Source organism: Phocoena sinus, chromosome 4 (genome assembly GCF_008692025.1).
Source record: "Phocoena sinus isolate mPhoSin1 chromosome 4, mPhoSin1.pri, whole genome shotgun sequence".
Classification (NCBI taxonomy): Eukaryota; Metazoa; Chordata; class Mammalia; order Artiodactyla; family Phocoenidae; genus Phocoena; species Phocoena sinus.
Window position 1 is genome coordinate 89,747,859 of NC_045766.1, and position 19,395 is coordinate 89,767,253.

Consider the following 19,395-nt stretch of genomic DNA (forward strand, 5'->3'; position numbering starts at 1 on the left):
CTGCTCATATCCTTGCAAAGAGAATGATAAATTATTGACCTATCCCAAAATTATTTGCTACAGTGAACTTAGACATATGCAACTCCTTCTATCAAGCTGTCTTCTCTGCCTCTTTCATTTAACCTGATTTCTTGCCATCAGATTTCCAGAGAATTTTATCATTCACTGTGGATGGAGTATTAAACGTGTCACAGGAACATCAGTATTCCACAGTGAAATCTTGAGACTGATCACTTTGGGACTGCAGCTCACCCTTGGCCCTACCTCTCTACCACTGCAGCTACAGTTATCATTTTAATAACTAAGTCTGTCTCCCTGTGGTTAAAACAGAGATGAATTGTCCAGATCCCCTTCCAAACAAGGACTTGCCGCCCAGCCACAGAGAGTGCGGTCAGCAGACAACCTCCAGCTGTCTGCTCCTTCAGTGCAGAGCTGCCTAACTCAAGGCTGTGCCCTTCCAGGGGAGCCCACATCTGGCTTATGTGAGTTGTTTATAGTTTGTGACTTAAATAATGCTGATTTGAAAAGTCTTGAAGTGTCTTTTGGGAAACGTAAGTACACCTTTCTCCTGCAGTTTCTGTGAGAGTGAAATTGCTAGGTCATAGTGTCTGCATATTCGAAAGTGGTTATACAAATTTATACTCATAGCAGTATCTGAAAGTTCCAGTTGCTCCCCATCTTCATCAACATTTAGTATTGGTTCAGTCGTTTTTATTTTAGTCATCCTGGTAGGTTTGTTGTGATGTCTCACTGTCATTTTAATATGTATTTTCCTGATGACTGATGAAATTGCGCCCCTTTCCATATGTTTATCTGGCAATTGGGTATTCTCTTTTGTCTTTTGCTATTGGCTTATCTGCTTTTTCTTTTGATTTATAGAAGTTCTTTATATACGCTGGATATGAGTCCCTTGTCAGATATATGTATTGCAAATATCTACTCTTTAGCTTCCTTTTCACTCTTATTGGTGTATTATGATAAAGGCGGCTTAATTTTAATATACTCAAAATGATCTCTTTTGTGGGGAGTGGAGTATGGCTAACATTTATGTTTTAATCTTTGTTTAAATAATCTTCGTTTACTCTTTGTTTAAGTCTATGTTTAAGAATCTTTGCTTCCCCCGGTGTTATGAACATATTCTCCTGTTTTCCTTTTGATGCTGTATTGTTTCACCTTTTGCAGTGAGATCTACAGTCCATCTAGCATTTATTCTTCTGGACAGTATGAGGGTGTGAGGTAGAACTCAAGATTTATTTGGTTTTCGTATGTATATGCAGTTGACCCAGTTTATTCAAAAGGTTATCCTTTTACCAGTGCTCTGCTTTGTCATAAAAAGAGAACATGCTTGTGAGGGTCTGTATCTGGACATTCTATTCTATTACATTGGGCTATTTGTTTCAGTGGTATCTTTTAGATTTTCTTTTCTGTTTATTTGTTGCTGTTATATAAAAATACATTTCTCTGTGTGTGTATATTTGTATACATCTTCAGCAAACTTGCTAAATTCACTTATTCTAACCGTAAGCCTGTAGATTCTTTTGCATTTTCTGTGTATACAATTATCTCATCTGCAAATAACATCAATCTTATTTCTTTCTTTACAAGCTTACCCCTTTTATTTCCTTTATCTTGCTTGAAATACCTAGTCTGTGTTGGATATAAGTGGCATTAGCAGGGGGAAAGCTTTCAGTATTTCAGTTTTACCATTCAAGATGATGTTAGCTTTATGACTTTCACAAATATCATAAGGTAGATTAAGGAACTTTCCTTTGGTTCCCAGTTTGCTGAATTATTGTTATGAATGGATGTTAAATTTTTTCAAGTGATTGTTTTTTTTTTTTCCTTCATCTATTGAGATGACCATTTGACTTATCTCCTCTTTTTTTCTCTCGTTATGGTGGATTATAATGGTTGATTTTTTTTTTTTTACTCTCTCCATTTTATTGCTAAACAATCAATATATTTGTTAACAAGCAGTTGACTTTTATGCAATAACATGTAATGTTTGTATGTCAGGCCATAAATGTTATCATTTACAATATAACAAGGTAAAACCAAAACACAAATAAATGAATTTTTGTTAGAACAAAATATATTCAATAAAAAAGCAAAGTGTTTCCACAAAAAGAACTTTTACTCCCAAATGAGAAAGAAAATTGAAGCATGAAAAAAGCTGAGGAAGGAGAAGGAGGTAGGCTTAAAGCAGACACAGTTTGTCACTGGCTGTGAAAGTTTATGGTGCTGGTTTTTGTATGAACATATGTCTTCAGTTGTCTTCATGTACTTGGCAGCAATTCCAACAAGTGGAAATGCTAGATTGTATGGTACCTTTATCAACTTTTTGAGGAAATACCAAGTGTTTTCCACAGGGGCTGTACCATTTTACATTCCTACCAGCAAAGAATTTAGGATTCCAATTTCTCCACATCTTTGTTAAAACTTGTTAATTTCCTTTTCCTTTTTTAAAAAAAATCACCTTCCTAGTGGATATAAAGTGGTATTTCATTGTGGTTTTAAAACTCTTCCCTGATGACTAACAATGCTGAGTATCTTTTCAAGTACTTGTTAACTATTTGTGTATCTTCCTTGGAAGAAATGTCTGTTTGAGTCTTTTGCTCATTTTTTAAATTGGGTTGTCTTTCGTCTTGCGTTATAAGAATTGTTTATATATAATTGGTACTATCCCATTATCAATTATATGATTTGTAAACATTGCTTCCCCTTCTGTGGGTTACCTTTTCACTTTTTTGATGGTTCCCTTTGAGCCAAAGTTTTTAATTCCAGTGAAGTTCAACTTATCTGTGTTTTCTTTTGTTGCTTGTGCTTTTGATGTCATAATTAAGAAGTCCTTGTCTATTCCAAACTCATGAAGACTTACACACATTTTTCCTCCCAAGAGTTTTCTAGTTTCAGCTCTTATATTTAGGTCTTTGATTCATTTTGCGTTAATTTTTACATTTTGTGTGAAGTACAGGTCCAGATTCATTGTTCTGAATATGGATATCCAGTTGCCTCATGACTATTTGTTGGAAAGACTATTCTTTTCCCATTGAATGGTCTTGGCCCCCTCGTTGAAAATCAGTTGACCACAGATACGTGGGTTTATAACAGTATTACTCATAATAGCCAAGAGGCAGAAATAACACCAATGTCCATCAGTTGATGAATGAATAAAGTAAACATTGTATATCCATACAATGCAATATTATACAGACATGAAACAATATTCAGCTTTAACAATAAAGGAAATCCTGACTTTTGTGACAAGATGGATGAAGCTAGAAGACATTATGCTAAGTGAAATAAACCAGACGCAGAAAGACAAACATTGTATGATCTCTGTTATAAGAGGAATCTGAAATAGTCAAATTCATAGAAGCATGTAGTAGAATGGTGGTTGCCAGGGGCTGGGGATAAGGGGAAATGGAGAGAGATGATCAAAGGATACAAAGTTTCCATTATGCAAGATGAATACATTCTGGAGATCTAATGTAAAGCAGTATGAATATGGCTTACAATACTGTATATAATGGTTGATTTTTGAGTATTAAAACTAACCTTGCATTTTGGAATAAATGCAACTTAATCATGTTATATTACCTTTTTGTATATTACTGGATTCTATTTCCTGGTATTTTGTTGAGGATTTTTATATCTGTTTACAAAAATATTAATCTTTAATTTTCTTGTTTTTTAGGTGACTTTGTCAGGTTTTAGTGTAATGCTATGCAGTTCTTATAAAACAAGTTGGCAGTTGCTCTCCCTTTTTTTCCTGTTCTCTGGTAGAATTCATACAAGGTTGCTGTTATTTCTTTCTTAAATGTTTGAGAAAATTCACTGATAAAGCCATGTAGCTGTGGCTATTTCTTTGTGAGAAAGTTTTTAATTATATATATATATGTTTATCCTAAAATGTTTTAAATATATTTTTTTCATTATACAGTTGATATATAAATACATTCTTATAAAGATTCAAATATTAAAGATAAAACTAAAGTCTCCTTTAACCATTGCCCCATTAAAATTTTTAGTTATGCTTTACTGCATTTCATCAGGGGAATGACATGATATGATATAGTGGTCTTTGCAGGTTTAGGCTCTACCACTGTGTGGGCTTGGGAAGCCTACTTTAAAGTAGCTGCATCTCAATACCCTCATAAAGTTTTTAAGAGAATCGTATGTGATGACATACGAACAGTGCTGAACATAGTGCCTGACACTTATGAAGCCTTCCTTGAATGTTAACATGGAAGTTGTTGTTATTAGACTTAAAAAGATCTCAAAATGGATGTGAAGTACATAGGATTTCCTCCCCAGGGCGATCTTGAAAATCCCTAGAGAAAGTGAATTCAGAGCTGAAACAAAGGCCTAGTAAGAAAAAAATGGGTTAGGCACCTTTAATGGAGGGAGCCCATAAAAGAAAGCCCTTGTAAATATTTTTATATTCATTAAAATAAAACTGCAAAAGCAGAACAATGAATTAAGATTTCATCACTAATTATTCATAACAGAATTGAGGGAGGAACAGTAAGAATAGAGGAGAAAAGTGGGGTATATGGCAGAAGTTGCATTTTGTGATGGACAGCAAATCAAGGCACGTCAGAGCCTTGGGGCCCTGCACCTGCCCTTGGGAGAGAGGCAGGACCCCTGCTGCCAGAGTCAGCTGTGCTCTGGCATGGACTTTTCCTGAGCCTAGGAGAAAACCATCTCAGTACGCATGAAGGTGCCTTCCTCAGCTTTTCTGTATCAAGAGTCCTTTGGCACTCTGCCTCTCCACACGTAAAGAAGCTCAAACTTGGGTGAAAAAAAACCTGAGAGTTTGACATTTCACAAGTTGTAAATTAGTGTAACTTATACACAGATAGAAGTTCCATTTGCCGTGCTTAGCTCATGTTTCAGTCTGTCTTTCCCCTGCAGTTTCAGAGAGGTACTTTAAGCACTGAGCTGGAGATCCAGGCAAAGAAACAAAATGTCTCTGTGTCCGCAAAGGAAACAGTTCAGGTGCTGTTCTGTTGAAGGAAAACCCAGAGATCCGTATAGTCTTCCAGTCACCTTAACTTCTGCAACAAGATCTCATACGTTGTGATTTTACGGTATACTGTGAATCACCATCTGCAGAGATGTCATCACAATTCTCCAGTTTCTGAAAAAGGGAGATATATAATTTGGTGCTAAAGAATTTGGAGCCAGGAGGGGAGTTAAAGTTCAACAATACCTTTGCCATCTACCTCACAAGTGACAGAGAGAATTACACATGAGAGTTTGTATGAAAGGATTTTTAAAAATAGAAAGTCTAAAGAAATGATATTCTGTATCGTTACTAGTCTTCTCATTTCCATAGAGAGGAAATGTGCTAGATTAGGTGAAAAACTCAACTTCAACAGAGATCAGAAATGATGCTTAATAGACACACACGTAGAGCACTTTGGGATAGGTGACTAGTAACCTCCAGTGGCCCATGTGGTCTCACTTGATATATAACAAAAAGAATTCTTGGTTTACCTTAGATACTCTTTGGTAGTTCATTTTATCATAAAGAAAAGCAGCATATAATATGTGGAAAAAGCACTGGTATGGAGTGCTTTCCACTTTCCAGACATAAAACTTTGGAAAGGTCATTTAACCTATCTGATTCTTTTTTGTCCCTATAAATTATGTATATATAGTCAGTTTTTTGGTATCACAAACCACCCCCAAATCACAGTGGTTTACAACAAGAATAGCATACATTTATTCTCACTCAAGATACACATCTGCCGAAGTGTGGCACAGCTGTAGCTCTATTCCAGCTATGTTCCATGTTTCATATTCTCAGACCTAAAGGATAAACCGCTCTGTGGGGCATGCCTATTATCATGGCTGAAAGAAAGGGCAAGAGAGCTGGTGGATGCCTCTTACAACTTCTACACAGTCCTGGCATAGGCCATGTCCATCATCATTCTACTGGAAAGAGAAGCACATGGCCAAGGCCGGCATCACTGGAGCAGTGAAGTGCAGTCCTCCCACAACCAGCCAGCAAGTCACATAACCCTCTTACAGGGAAGGATAGTGGTGAAAAGGAAGGGATGAGAATATGTACTTAGTGCTCCAAACCTTTGTGAGTCTCAAGTAAGGAAAGATGTTTAAAAGTGCATTGTAACCCAATGGATTCTCTCTTACTTAAGAATAGCTATTATTGATTAACAGTTCCTTTTACTGTTACTTATTTGGAGGATCAAATCCTTACATATCATTAAAACCTGTATTCTCCATTCTTACCACAAACGTTTGTAAAGCTTTTAACCATCTCAGTTGCAGTTTTTTAAAAGCTGTGTATTCATGTCTTTAAACTGTTACAAGTACAGTCATTTATATTCTCTGTTTTAACTATATTAAACCCCTTTAGGAAACGTCTTGGGCACCCAGAAAGTTTTTGACATTTTTTTCCCCTGATGATTAAAAGTGACAAAATTCTCTTATAGGAAATTTGGAAAATGTTGTTAGGATGAGGAAGAAATTAAAAACACCAGTATTCAAATCCCTGTGTTAATACACACATACAGATATACACAAATATTAATTTTTACTAAATTGGACAGCTAATGAATATACTCTTTGGCAGTGTTTTTCCACATTACTGTATGTTGTTAACATGCATTTTTTCTGACTATGAAATATTTTTGGGAACATTTCAATATACAATATTAATGTATTTAATATGCAATCATATAGAATTATAAAATCCAGTAATAAAGCGATCACTTATGAAACCACTACCCAACTTGAGAACTAGACCATTACAACATCCTGGAAGTTACCTATGTGCTGCTCTGCGGCTGCCCCTTCCCACCTATAGGTAACAACTGTCCCCTGGTTTGTGTACTGTCATTAGCTGCTGCTGCCTCTTCTTCTTCGTGTGTGTGTGTGTGTGTGTGTGTTTTCACATATGTGTGTATCTCCAAATAGTGTGTATCCTTGAGTTTTACTTTGAGCTTTATAAAAACGGTATCATACCGCATTATTTTTAGGGATGAAATGAACATTACAAAATTAGTTGAAATTGTCCTCTACTGTTAGATAGAGTCTTCTGCTGTTTTACACAGAACTTGTACATTGATCTTTGTGTGTATCCCCAATTATTTCCTTGGAAATAATTTCTAGAGGTGAAATTGCTGGGTTAAAGGGTAAGAACACTTTTAAAGCTTATATAAAAATAGCTGTACATCAGGAAGTGTGTCCACTTAGAAGATTTTAATGAAACAAACATTCAGATTTGCCTGATGGATAATTATAAATCATTACTAGCTTTCCACTTTGAAAGGCAATAAGAATACACAGTGTTCCAGTGGCTTATCAAATTAAAAAGTCCAAAACCAAATTCCTCAATAATTCAGACTCCCTGAAATCTACTCTGTTCTTGTCACACTGTGATATTACTATCCTCTCAGTTCCTCAGACTAGAAACCTTACAAACATCTTCTCTCTACTGGCCCACCTCCACTTCAGCCACCCCTCACTTCCCCTTAGTCAGTAATCAAGTGCTGCTAGTCTGTGTTTGCAATGTCCCTCAAATCCATCCCTTCCCTTCCATTCTTACAAGCGCTGCTCTAATTAACCCCTGCTAATCTGTCAGGTGGACCGTGACACAACCTCCTAACTGGTCTGCTACCTGTCTTCAGTCTCTTGCCTTTCTAATCAGTCCTTCACTCTGTTACTTTCCCAAAACACAGACTTGTCTTTAAAACTGAAACCAAAAGTCGTTGATAGCTCTCCATTATCTACAGGATAAAATCCACACTCCTTAATTAAAGCCCTTGATCTAATTCAACCTACCTCTCCAGCTTTGTTTCCTTGTGATTCACCTTCCACACCCCACCCCAAGAACTTTTTGTGTTATATTCTAGCCAGCCTGGGCTGCCTGTTCCCTATAAACTTTCCTGTTTTTCTTTGTTCTTGTTACTCCCTCAGCCTAAAATACCCTTACTCTCCCCCTCCTTTCCAGTGTGTTGAAATGCTACTCATGCTTCAAGGTGCCACTGAAATGCCAGCTCCTCCGTGGAGCTTACCATCAACGTAAGTTATCATAGTTATACTTCTTAGATGAGTCAGGCATGTTTTCTTCTCTCAAAGTACTTTGAATATCAAAACATGAAAAAAATACATATTTTACATTTGCTGGGTAGAAAATAATGCTGCGTAGAAAAAGCAGAACACAAGCTATTTTAAACACATCAATTACAATAAATTTTAAAACTATATATATAATGTATGTATAGATATATATATATGTGTATGTTTATACATTTATATATGTATATATACACACATATACATATATATCTATTGACAGAGACAGAGACCAATAGGAATACTTGAGTTTGGTGTTTATTAAGCTTCTAAAATGCTTTCTGGAATCAGGCAGGATGAGTACTTCTTTAAAAAATCAATATAATGATACTTGTTAGGTTTATTATCTTTCATAAAGATGCTTGCTTGGACTTAAGCAGGTTTCCATTTTGAAGCTTAACCATATTAGGTCTCGTTGCAGGAGGCCAGCCAGTTGCTTCTCCTTCCTGTTCCAGTGTTGAGCTGAGCTGGAGGGGCCTGTTTTCTGGCCGCATCTGTCTAGCCGTAGTCACAGGTGGTGAACAGTCCCCTCAACTGCAAAATGAAGGCATTGCTCTAGATGACTGTTAGACGGATGAGTAGGTGATCTTCAAGGTCCTTTCCACGCTCTGTATTCTGAGATACTTTCCGCTCATGAGACAGAAAAATGCTCAAGGACAAAGGAAAGTGCTGTTTGTTCTCTGCTCTAGCACTTTCACTGGTGTCAAGCAGCCAATTCCTCCTTTTATTAACTCTGAACTGCCAAAAGGTACTGCATGGGAATTAGTGCATTTGGCTTCTGATCCAGGTGTACCACCACCTCCGTGGCCTTGGGTGTGCCCCTTTCTGTCGCTGGGCCTATGTTTGCCTATCTCTGCAATGATGAAGGTCAGGCTAGATATTCTTTGAGGTTCTTTGCAGCTGTAATGTAAGTGTATAATTGGTATGTGTGAAGTACCCAAGGATGTTTTTACCCTATGGTCACTGGCCCACGTTGCAAAGTCAGTAGAATGGGATTATTCACAAAATCGTTTTTCCTTCACAAAATAGTGTAGATAGCAAAGTGGAGCATCAGGGCATGCAAGCAGATGTGTGTGATTGAGGGATATCCTGGCTCCATCACTTACTCCAACTCACCTTAATATTTTTTCTCTTCTGATGAGTATTTCTCAAGTCTTAAAATTGTTACCTTTAGTAATGTAAACCAAAACATTTTGAGGATCTTTTGTAGGAAATTAAAATGTTAGATTAGAGAGTTCAAATATGCACACAGGGCTTCCCTGGTGGCACAGTGGTTGAGAGTCCTCCTGCCGTTGCAGGGGACACGGGTTTGTGCCCCAGTCCGGGAGGATCCCGCATGCCGCGGAGCGGCTGGGCCCGTGAGCCATGGCCACTGAGCCTGCGCGTCTGGAGCCTGTGCTCCTCAATGGGAGAGGCCACAACAGTGAGAGGCCCACGTTCCGCAAAAAAAAAAAAAAATATATATATATATATATGCACACAAATTCAGATCGGTCTAGCAGTAGTACAATACATCTCAAATATATGAACTCTAACTATCATTACAGACTTCCTTTCTTAAGAAAGAGATTCCAAAGTCCAAAGAAGCGTCCCACTTTAATTTCAAGGGACAAGCTAATATTTGATATATGTTACTTGATTCCAGAGTTGCTTCTGGCAAACATAATTGTTACTGTTTAAACAGGTATTTCTTTTCTAGCAATTAGAATTTTTTTCATTTTGATGGGTAGTCATAACTATTAACTACCAGCAGTGCAGGGATAATTTACATTCAAATTGTGAGACATCACTCTGTGAACACATAAAATAATTTAGATTTATTTAGAACCTTTTATCCTAAAGTGCTCTACACACATTTCTTTACAATCTGATTGCAAGCTATATATAGGACTCTCCTACCTGAAATAGGGCAGCAACCAAAGTAATTAAAATAAAGGGTACAACTTCAAAAAAGTAGTGGCAAGTAGGAAATGTAATATGTCTTACTTGTTCCTGTATGCTCTTATGCCTATAGGATTGGAGAATCCATGTTGACCAAATGCACCAGCACAAAAGTGGAATTGAATCTGCTCTAAAGGAGACCAAGGTATGTGAATTACTTCAGATGAGTACATGAGTACATTTACTCATCTGTGTAATACCTATAAAGAGAGAACATGAAAGGAAAAAAGACCCAATCCTTGCCCTTGAGGAGTTTCCTGATTGAATGTACCATATTATGTTTCAACAGCCCTAACACTTAAACCAACTAAAGAAAGGTAACTGTATAAAAGCAATATGGTATATACCTAGTATATTATTACATACTCTAGATATATAGGTAGGCATATTAGAATCATTTCATCATTCTTTCCCCACTGAATCTCAGGGGATAACAGCAGCAGGCCAGCAATGCCTAGAACCTACAGCTTCCCAGACCTGCTGCCCTGCCAGAAATAGGGACTTTTGGAGAATACCACAAAGAAGCAAAGCTGGAGTAAGAAGTTATGGGTCCCAGACTAGAGCTATAAGTTTAATGATCTACTTCCAACTGGAATATTCCAGTCATCTTTGAATTGTGCTATAAGAAAATTGTGTTATTCCCTTACCTACTTTGATTGTGGACTTTATATAAAGCACATTCCACTCACATATATTTTAGATTTGCGTAAGGACAAATAAATTGACTAACACTACCAGGTGCTTTTTTATTTTAACATTCTGCAAAGTGTGACTAAAATAATTTTCATTACAGACTTTTTTGTTGCTGAAAATTTCAAACTACTTTTTCATTGGTGGTTGAGAATTTGTGAGATGAATTGAGGGAGATTTAACCCATTTAAAACTACTTTTGAAGAATATATTTGTGAATTCTCTGTCTACTAAAATTTCTAGGGACTTTTGGACAAACTTCACAGTGAAATTAGCAGGACTCTAGAGAAGATTGGCAGCCGAGAAAAGTACATCAACAATCAGCTTGAGCACTTGGTTCAGGAATATCGTGCAGCTCAAGCCCAGCTGAGTGAGGTAACTGAGGAATGATATCCAGGGTTCATTTCAATTAATGATCCTAATCCCTAAACTTGACACAGCACTTTTTTTTTTTTTTTTTAAAGTTTTTGGCCTCACCCCACTGCATGTGGGATCTAATTTCCCAGACCAGGGATTGAACCCGTGCCTCCTGCACTGGAAGGCAGAATCTTAATCACTGGACTGCCAGGGAAGTCCTGACACAGGACCTTTCATTTGAGAATCATGAAATACTTTTCACAAACAGCAGCACATTGATTCTCTGCCCACTTTAGGAAGCAAATACAACTTGTCATCTCCATTTTACATGTGATAGAAATTATCTCCTAGAAGTCTTTAAATGTATTTCTTCATTTGATTTAAGTAAAAGAAGTCATATTGCTGAGAAACATGGCTTAGAACAGGAGCAGAGTGTCAGGACACCTGGTTTTGTTTCTAAGTCTGCTGTTAATTTACTGTCTGAGTAGGAGGAAGTGGAGTAGTATACATTTACATGTGTCAGGGAGAAAAGACATCCTTGCCATTGTGGCTTACAACCACATAATAAGGAATATGAAAGAAGACACGTTCGAAGGCAAGCAGTTTAATTAAATGAGCAAATTTTTTAATCTTTTCAAAGTTTTAGAAATTCTACCAAAATAAAATAAAACCTTCAGCCTTTGAAAGCAGCAGTGCTTTGTTCCAACAGTAGGGATCTAAAGGCTTTCCTTTGGGATTTATGCCCCCTCTTTCCTGATGTTGAGGAAGACTACTAATGTCTTCCTCAACAACTGCGAATGTCAGTTGAACGCATATTTTTTTCTTTCAGCAGACAAGGTTAGAAGGAGAAAAAAATAGAACTAAACTTGAGATACTTCCATACTTTCAGAAGTTCTCAAAGACCAAGCAGAAAGTAACCTTCACTGTTTTATTATTTATTTAATTAGTTATTCACACATATACACGTCTATTTGCAAATGTTTTTACTTTTAAAATGCTATAAAAAGTCTCTGATTAAAGCCACCCTGTATCTCTCAAACACTGATATTAAATAATTGATTAAGTTCGTTCCCAAGGACATATTCCATATTGTCATACTGTTTGTTAATCCTTATTAATTACTGACTCTGATGCTGTATTATGATTGATTTTTTAGAACATGTTTTCTCTGCACAGCACGCAGATTAGATCGACCAAGAGCCGTTGTCTAAACTGTTTAGGAGTGGCTGAGGACAGTTTTTATTGTGAACCATGCCCCTGTGAGTTACACAATTATTATATGAAGGTTAATGTAGTTCATCGTTGTATAGTGCTTTTGTTAAATACATGGTGCCTATGAGGGACATAAAATAGCTACCGTTAAAATGTCACTTTTCGCAATAGTATTCACAAACAAGGAGGGGCGTTGTCATAAAATGATATGCAAAAATTACAAACACAACTAGGTCATATTTAAGTCATGGGCTTCTGTTTTGAACTTGCCATTAAACAAAATGTTTTCTCCCTCAGGCAAGGGAGCGTTACCAGCAGGGAAATGGTGGAGTAACTGAAAGGACCAGACTCCTGTCTGAGGTACATACTGTGTGCTCCTGCCAGATTCTCACCTGTCAGCGGGGTACCGTGGTTCAGAGCCATGGATGGTTTAATCTGCTACTGCCGTGGGTTGTTTACTCTAGTAATTGCCTCCTGTGGCTCTTAAATCCTTTCCTTCAAGAGAAAATCCCTAAATTGTCTTATCAGTGAATCAATTACCTATTTATATACTACTTGTTTCCACAAAAATGCCTGAAGTTGTTTTACTAAATGTAACATAACACATGCTCATAGTATTAGCACATTTATAATCTTCCTTAATCTTTTTTAAAACATAATAATTGTAATTAATACATAGAAGAGTAGGTAAAGCATTGACTTAAATGCCTTATAATAAATTTTAATGTTAGTCTTTAAGATATAAGATTTGTTTTTAGTGATCGTTGTTGGTAACTTGTGTGTGATCCTGCGTATTTCTCTGTCCACAAATTGGGAATGGCTTGTAACCCTTTCCCTTCTAAAAACTTATGGAATATTTACATATAGTGTGTTTATTTTCATCATCTTGCAGGAGATGTAAGACCTAACATATAACATACTACATGAATTATATTAGTAATACATATATATTATATATTAGGTCTTACCCATGTATATTTATATATGTATATTAATAATATATACTCCCATTTTTCACTGAAGAGCTGAGAGGAAAAAAAACCTTACAACAAGGTCAGCAGCCAATATGGGAGTAAAGTCCAAGATTATCTTTGGATACAATCAAGTATAATTGTCACAAACTTTTCTGTATAATAGAATTAAGCTTCTTTTATGGAGATTATTTGAAGAGTAAATAGTTATTTTAAAATACTAAAAATATAACTTTAGAAATATTTAGACTGTAACCCCGTGGTGCTTCTAGGCAGATAAAACATTATACAGAAGTAAAGTGCTCACTTATGTTAGGTAAATTAACACTTGAAGGGAGTCCAGGGAACCATTTAGTTCTTTTGGAGTATGTAGTTATCCCCAGTTGTAACATTTCAGGTGCCTGAAAAAAGTTAACTTGCTTTTACTTGGATGAGCACTTTATTCCCAAGGAAGTTTTTACTCACCAGCATGATAAAAATAAAGCCTACTAAGTTACGATTATGGTTTCATTCTAGATCATATCAAAATTTTTCAATTTTTAAAAGATATTTTCTACCTACATTTATGCTAGCTTGGAATTTATAGAGGCTATAGGAGTATAATTTTGAGCATGATATAGAGTACAGACTAGAGCCAATATAATAGCCCAGTGTGCCTCTTGGAGTTCATGGTTTGGATAAAGTAAAGCAGTTAGAATATTTTTATATATAGCCATATGGTATAAATGTTATTTTTAGTGTCCTATAGAGGAAAAGGTGGCATATTCTCTTATAAAACTGTAATATTAAAGATACGTAGTAAACTTCTAGAAATTTAAAATCTTTTTAGGATGTTTGTGCTGTTTTAGTTAATAACTGATCATTAGAGACTGGCATGGTAGATGCTATGAGATAACTGCAAAGCTTGAGTGCTTGATGCCTAAAAAAACAACTTGATCGTTTTTATTCTATCATGTTACAACCTGAGACGGTCAATAAAAGAATAATTTGGTGAAGTTTAACAATAGGAGCACTCTCAGAAGATAAAAAGCTTTTCATGTCTGCATACTTCATTATTCAAATTATGCCCAGAATACTGCTAATATCTTTGTATCCCTTTATGTATGTATTATATCTGAATTAATGTTTTAATACATCATACAAAAATCTTGAAAGTTTATTAAAACACAGTGCTCATGAAAACTTTTGTTTTCAATGAAAGGTTACAGAAGAGCTAGAAAAGGTAAAACAAGAAATGGAAGAAAAAGGCAGCAGTATGACTGATGGTGGTAAGTACACACTCATTTTAAGAAGCAAATGAGCAAAAGAAGAATATATCTTTAAGAAATCTATTTTTAAAGAGGTATTAATAAACAGGAAGACTGCTTTTTAGAATGAATTTGTTTGAAGGGGAGGTACATGGTGCAAAAATGAGATCTGATAATCAGTATACTGTTTTCCTTATAAATGAACTGAGAAGAGTCATAATTTTTTTTACTATCATTTAGGATTTTTAAAAAAATTCAAACTGTATTAATTCAGAAATAGAGTAGGAGACAGTTAAATATGCACTTTGTTATGCCAGTTAAAAAAAATAATATTTTGTTCTGTTTTCATCAAATGAGCTGCATTATTCCATTTCATGTACAAAAAAAGCACTAAGTGTACGCCCAAACGGCACAAAGGTGGTGATGTGATGACCTTTTTTTTCCCCTCTTCCCTGGTAGACCTGACTGGGCAAGGGTCAAATAGAGAAGAATTAATAATCCTGCAGTAATCATCCTCTGTTGTGAGCTAGTTACTTTGACATGGCCCAGTGGTGATTGCCTAAGGCCCTTCGTTGCTCTAGAAAGATTTTCTAGAGTTCTAACAGAATATACTGAGTGATCTTTCAGAAGGTGATGTATAGGGGGTTTGCAGTATGTTTGAATGAGCCATTAGCTATCTCTTAAAGGTAGTTCTTCCTTCTCTTTTTCTTCCATTGTATCCCCTTTTCCTTTAGATAAATATACTAGCCCCTTAAAAAATATTGAAGACATTCTTGGGCTTCCCTGGTAGCGCAGTGGTTGAGAGTCCGCCTGCCGATGCAGGGGATATGGGTTCGTGCCCCGGTCCGGGAAGATCCCACATGCCACGGAGCGGCTAGGTCTGTGAGCCATGGACGCTGAGCCTGTGCGTCCAGAGCCTGTTGCTCCGTAACGGGAGAGGCCATAACAGTGAGAGGCCCGCGTACCGCAAAAAAAAAAAAATATATATTGAAGACATTCTTAAAAACACCTTTAGCAACTCTTCCTCTAGAAAAGAAAGGAAGTTCAGCCTCAGTACCTCAAATGCTGCATCATTTCCCAGGCTAGAAATCTCAGGTGTTTAAAATGCCACAGCAAAACTGTGTGAATGTCAGTAAATTGTTGGCTGTGTTTTTAACCCCACTTTTGGCTTAACACAAAGTGAGGAAAATGTCATACCATTCTGTAATACACTGATACTCCAAATGAACATTTTTATTCCATGTTATTTTCATTCTGCAGCTCCTTTGGTGAAGATTAAACAGAGCTTAACGAAGCTGAAGCAAGAAACTATTCAGATGGACATTAGAATCGGTGTTGTGGAACACACATTACTCCAGTCAAAATTGAAGGAGAAGTCCAACATGACCAGGGACATGCATGCCACAGTCATTCCAGAATCTGCAATAGGCTCTTATTAAAACATATCATTTTTCAGGCTTCTGATTAGTTTTTTTATATCAAATCATATTTCATGTTGCATAGACTTCAAAACACAGTTATTCCTTTAAAAGCATGTTGAACGGGTATTTTTTACATATATACACACATATTGTATGTGTGTATACATACAATGATGATTATGGATGGTCAAAGCCTTTGAATTGAATATAATATTTAATAAAGTAATGAAAAATTCTCACTTTCAAAGAAGCTTTCACTAATCATTACATATGTTAAAGCCCCCACCTGGTGGCTCACTGTCCTTATGGTTCCGTGCACTTGAGGAAGAGGTACATGATGCAAAATGTGTAGGACCCGTGCTTTCTGCAGGTGCTGCCGCTGCTATCAGCACATGGACCTTTGACATAAGCCTGGCCCCTTCCACTGGATCCACACACAAGTACTTCTGCACCCAGAGGCAGCCAGTGATGGCTGGGGATTCTTTCCAAGAACCCAAACTACCCTTGCCTCAGCTTTATGGTTACCTAAAATTACATTTTTTTTAAAAAGAAAGCATCAGAAAACTCTTCAGTATCTTTATTAACATTTGAAGTTTATTATTTATCACGAGCATTTCATGACTAAACTGATTTTATATCTTCTGTGATCTAAGGCCACCTAATAAAAAATAAACATTTCAGTCGTGTTTGGCTTTGCTCCTATAGTGATGGAAATGTATATACATTTCTCAGTTCTACTTTTTTCTGTGGTATCAGCTATACTAAGGAATCATGTTGTAGCAGAAGGAGAGACAGCAAGTCATGTCAAGATCAACCTCCTGATGCTGGTGACCTTTACTTACATGTATTACTGAGCAGCTTTCTAGTCTGGGATTTCTAAATTGGTGAAATAAGCAATATTAGAGTGACCAACTTGGAACTGGGGGAAACTGGTGAGATGCACTCAAACCACAAGATAGTCCACATTTATTTTTTGAAAAGAAGGGGGAAAATAAATTTACCTAGTGATAAATTTTGATAAGAATACATATATATACAACAAAAATAATAAAATCCCTTTCTCATTTTTATCTTAATATTTTATCCCCACCCCAATTTCTTTTTTTAGCCATTACTTTCTAGATATATACCCTCACACACACAAATCTTTTTCTTTCCTTCATACTCTCTCTAGTTCAAGACTGAGTTTAGATAAAAGAAAATCAGTATGTGTAAACTATTACACAAGAGGGTGGCAATCGATACAATGGCAAAGTCAGTTTATTTAATTTGGGATAACGGGCAGTTGGGAAAAGTCCAAAATTTTTCCCTTCCTGTATGGTCAGAGGAAGGGGCAGAATAGTAAGTGTGAAGCCTAACCTTTGGACCCACAAACTAACAGTGATTCCCCTGGAACTTATTTGCATAGGTATTGTCAGGGCTGAGTAGTTTTGTGATGAATTCAATCGATGCAGAGAACCCTTCTAGATAAATCAGAGCTCTCCACAAAACGTACTTTTGCTTGGAAGCAAAGTGCACTCTTCGTTTCATGCAAATTCAGTAATCTAAGAACTCTTCCAATAACTACTGTAAGCAACCTATTTTTACTTCCTTTGAAATAACCCAGTTTACTCGGGTTGGGTTGGGGGGCCCTCCTCTCTGTTTCCATAGAGCACTGTGAATAACTGTGATACAGAACTTATTGTACTATACTGTAATTATTTTTTCCTCAGCTGTCTCCAGTAGATTGAGCTGCTTGAGGACAAGGAGAAAGTGTCTTTCATTTCCACATTCCTAGCCAAGTCCTAGCACATAGGGTGTGACCTAGTAAGTGAATGGGTAGATGACTGGAATTATGCAGTTCCAGAATATCTTGTAGCTGCTCTTCTACAGCAGGTGAATTTAATGTCTTCAAGTCTATGAGATCTGACACAGTTTCAAGGTAGTAATTATAAATGATGGGTCCAGGACTGGAATTGGCAGCATCAGTATGAACTCATAGGTTTTTCATACATATAGATGAATAGAAAATATAAATATTTATAGATACAGATATGCATATACACATATACATGTATTTACTAGTTCTGTCCTTTAAGAGGGTCTAGAAGCAGTGACAGCCCAATAACAATGAGAATACCTAACACATCCTGGTTTCTAAATTTTCTACTTAAAGAAAAAAACCCAACAAACACACCCAGACTTCTTAGGAAAACAACTGATTCCTGGGCTGGGGCAGGGAAAGCACAAGATAAGCCTGGAATACCTTGCTCTGCCAGTTAGTAAGGACGTGCTCAGAGAATGATGGGGATATGACTAAAGGACACAGATTGAGGGGTATCCCACCAGCCAATCTGAGATAATTGAGTGTCAAAACAAATAATTATAGTAATAAATTATAACCCACAGAATGAAACAAGAAACCACAAGTCCATACAGATAGAGATAAATGAATCAACAGCAGAAGAGAAGGGTCTTCCTTACAGTAGAATGACAGTTAAAGTAAAAGGAATACTGCGTTTAGAAATCACCATCTGGCAACTACCATGCAGGAATATCTCAGAGACACTGCAGGTTCAATTCCAGGCTACCACAATAAAGTGAATATCACAAGTAAGTAAGTAACATGAATTTTTCAGTTTCCCATGCATGTAAAAGCTATGTTTACAATATACTGTAGTCTACTAACTGTGCAATAACATTGTCTTTAAAAAACAAGGTACATATTTTAATTACAAAATACTTTATTGTTAAAAAATGCTAACCATCATCTGAGGTTTAGTGACTCATAGTCATAGTAGTAGCAACAAAGATCACCAATCATATAATAATATAATAATAATTAATAATAAAGTGAAATATTGCAAGAATTACCAAAATGGGACACAGAGAATGAAATGAGCAAATGGAAAAATGGCACCAATATTTCTGGTAATTTGAGCTTGCCTCAATTTACCTCTTTATTTAGGGTGACAGATGCTAAAACTAGTAGGTGAATGTTTAATGAAAAACTGAATATTTACATAATCTCGAAGCCTATAAGGTATTACATGAAAAGAAAAATTGTAACTTTATGGTAGAGAAACCTGGCAGATATCACTTTAAGTGATCAAAAGTTAACCTTACTAGTAGTGGAACAAATAGCCATCATGTGTCTCTCCTGAAAAGAGCACACATTCTTGAAAATGTATGACTTGAATCTAGTCATGAGGAAACATTAGACAATCCAATGGAGGGACATTGTTCAAAATGGCCTGTGTTCTTCAAAAATGATAGCGTCATGAACTCAAAGACTGAGGAACTGCTCTAAATTAAAGGAGGTGAAAAAGACATAATTAAATGCAACAAGTGATTCCAGACTGGATCCTGGGCCAGGAAAAAACAAAACAAAACTTTGTTTGTTAGAAAAGGACTTTTTTTTTTTTTTGGCTGCATTGGGTCTTTGTTACTACGCGCAGTCTTTCTCTAGTT

The 19,395-nt window shown here is 36.4% G+C and overlaps 1 protein-coding gene across 1 annotated transcript in view; it reads left to right on the forward strand.

Annotated features, from left to right (window-relative positions):
• IFT57 (intraflagellar transport 57) overlaps positions 1 to 16,488 on the forward strand; it is a 60,916-nt gene extending 44,428 nt beyond the window's left edge. The window contains exons 7-11 of the mRNA XM_032631047.1: positions 10,121 to 10,192; positions 10,981 to 11,112; positions 12,604 to 12,666; positions 14,479 to 14,545; positions 15,785 to 16,488. Of these exons, the coding sequence (XP_032486938.1) occupies positions 10,121 to 10,192; positions 10,981 to 11,112; positions 12,604 to 12,666; positions 14,479 to 14,545; positions 15,785 to 15,963 (513 nt within the window). The 3' untranslated portion in view covers positions 15,964 to 16,488. The remainder of the gene's footprint in view (positions 1 to 10,120; positions 10,193 to 10,980; positions 11,113 to 12,603; positions 12,667 to 14,478; positions 14,546 to 15,784) is intronic.
• Positions 16,489 to 19,395: the final 2,907 nt, after the last annotated feature.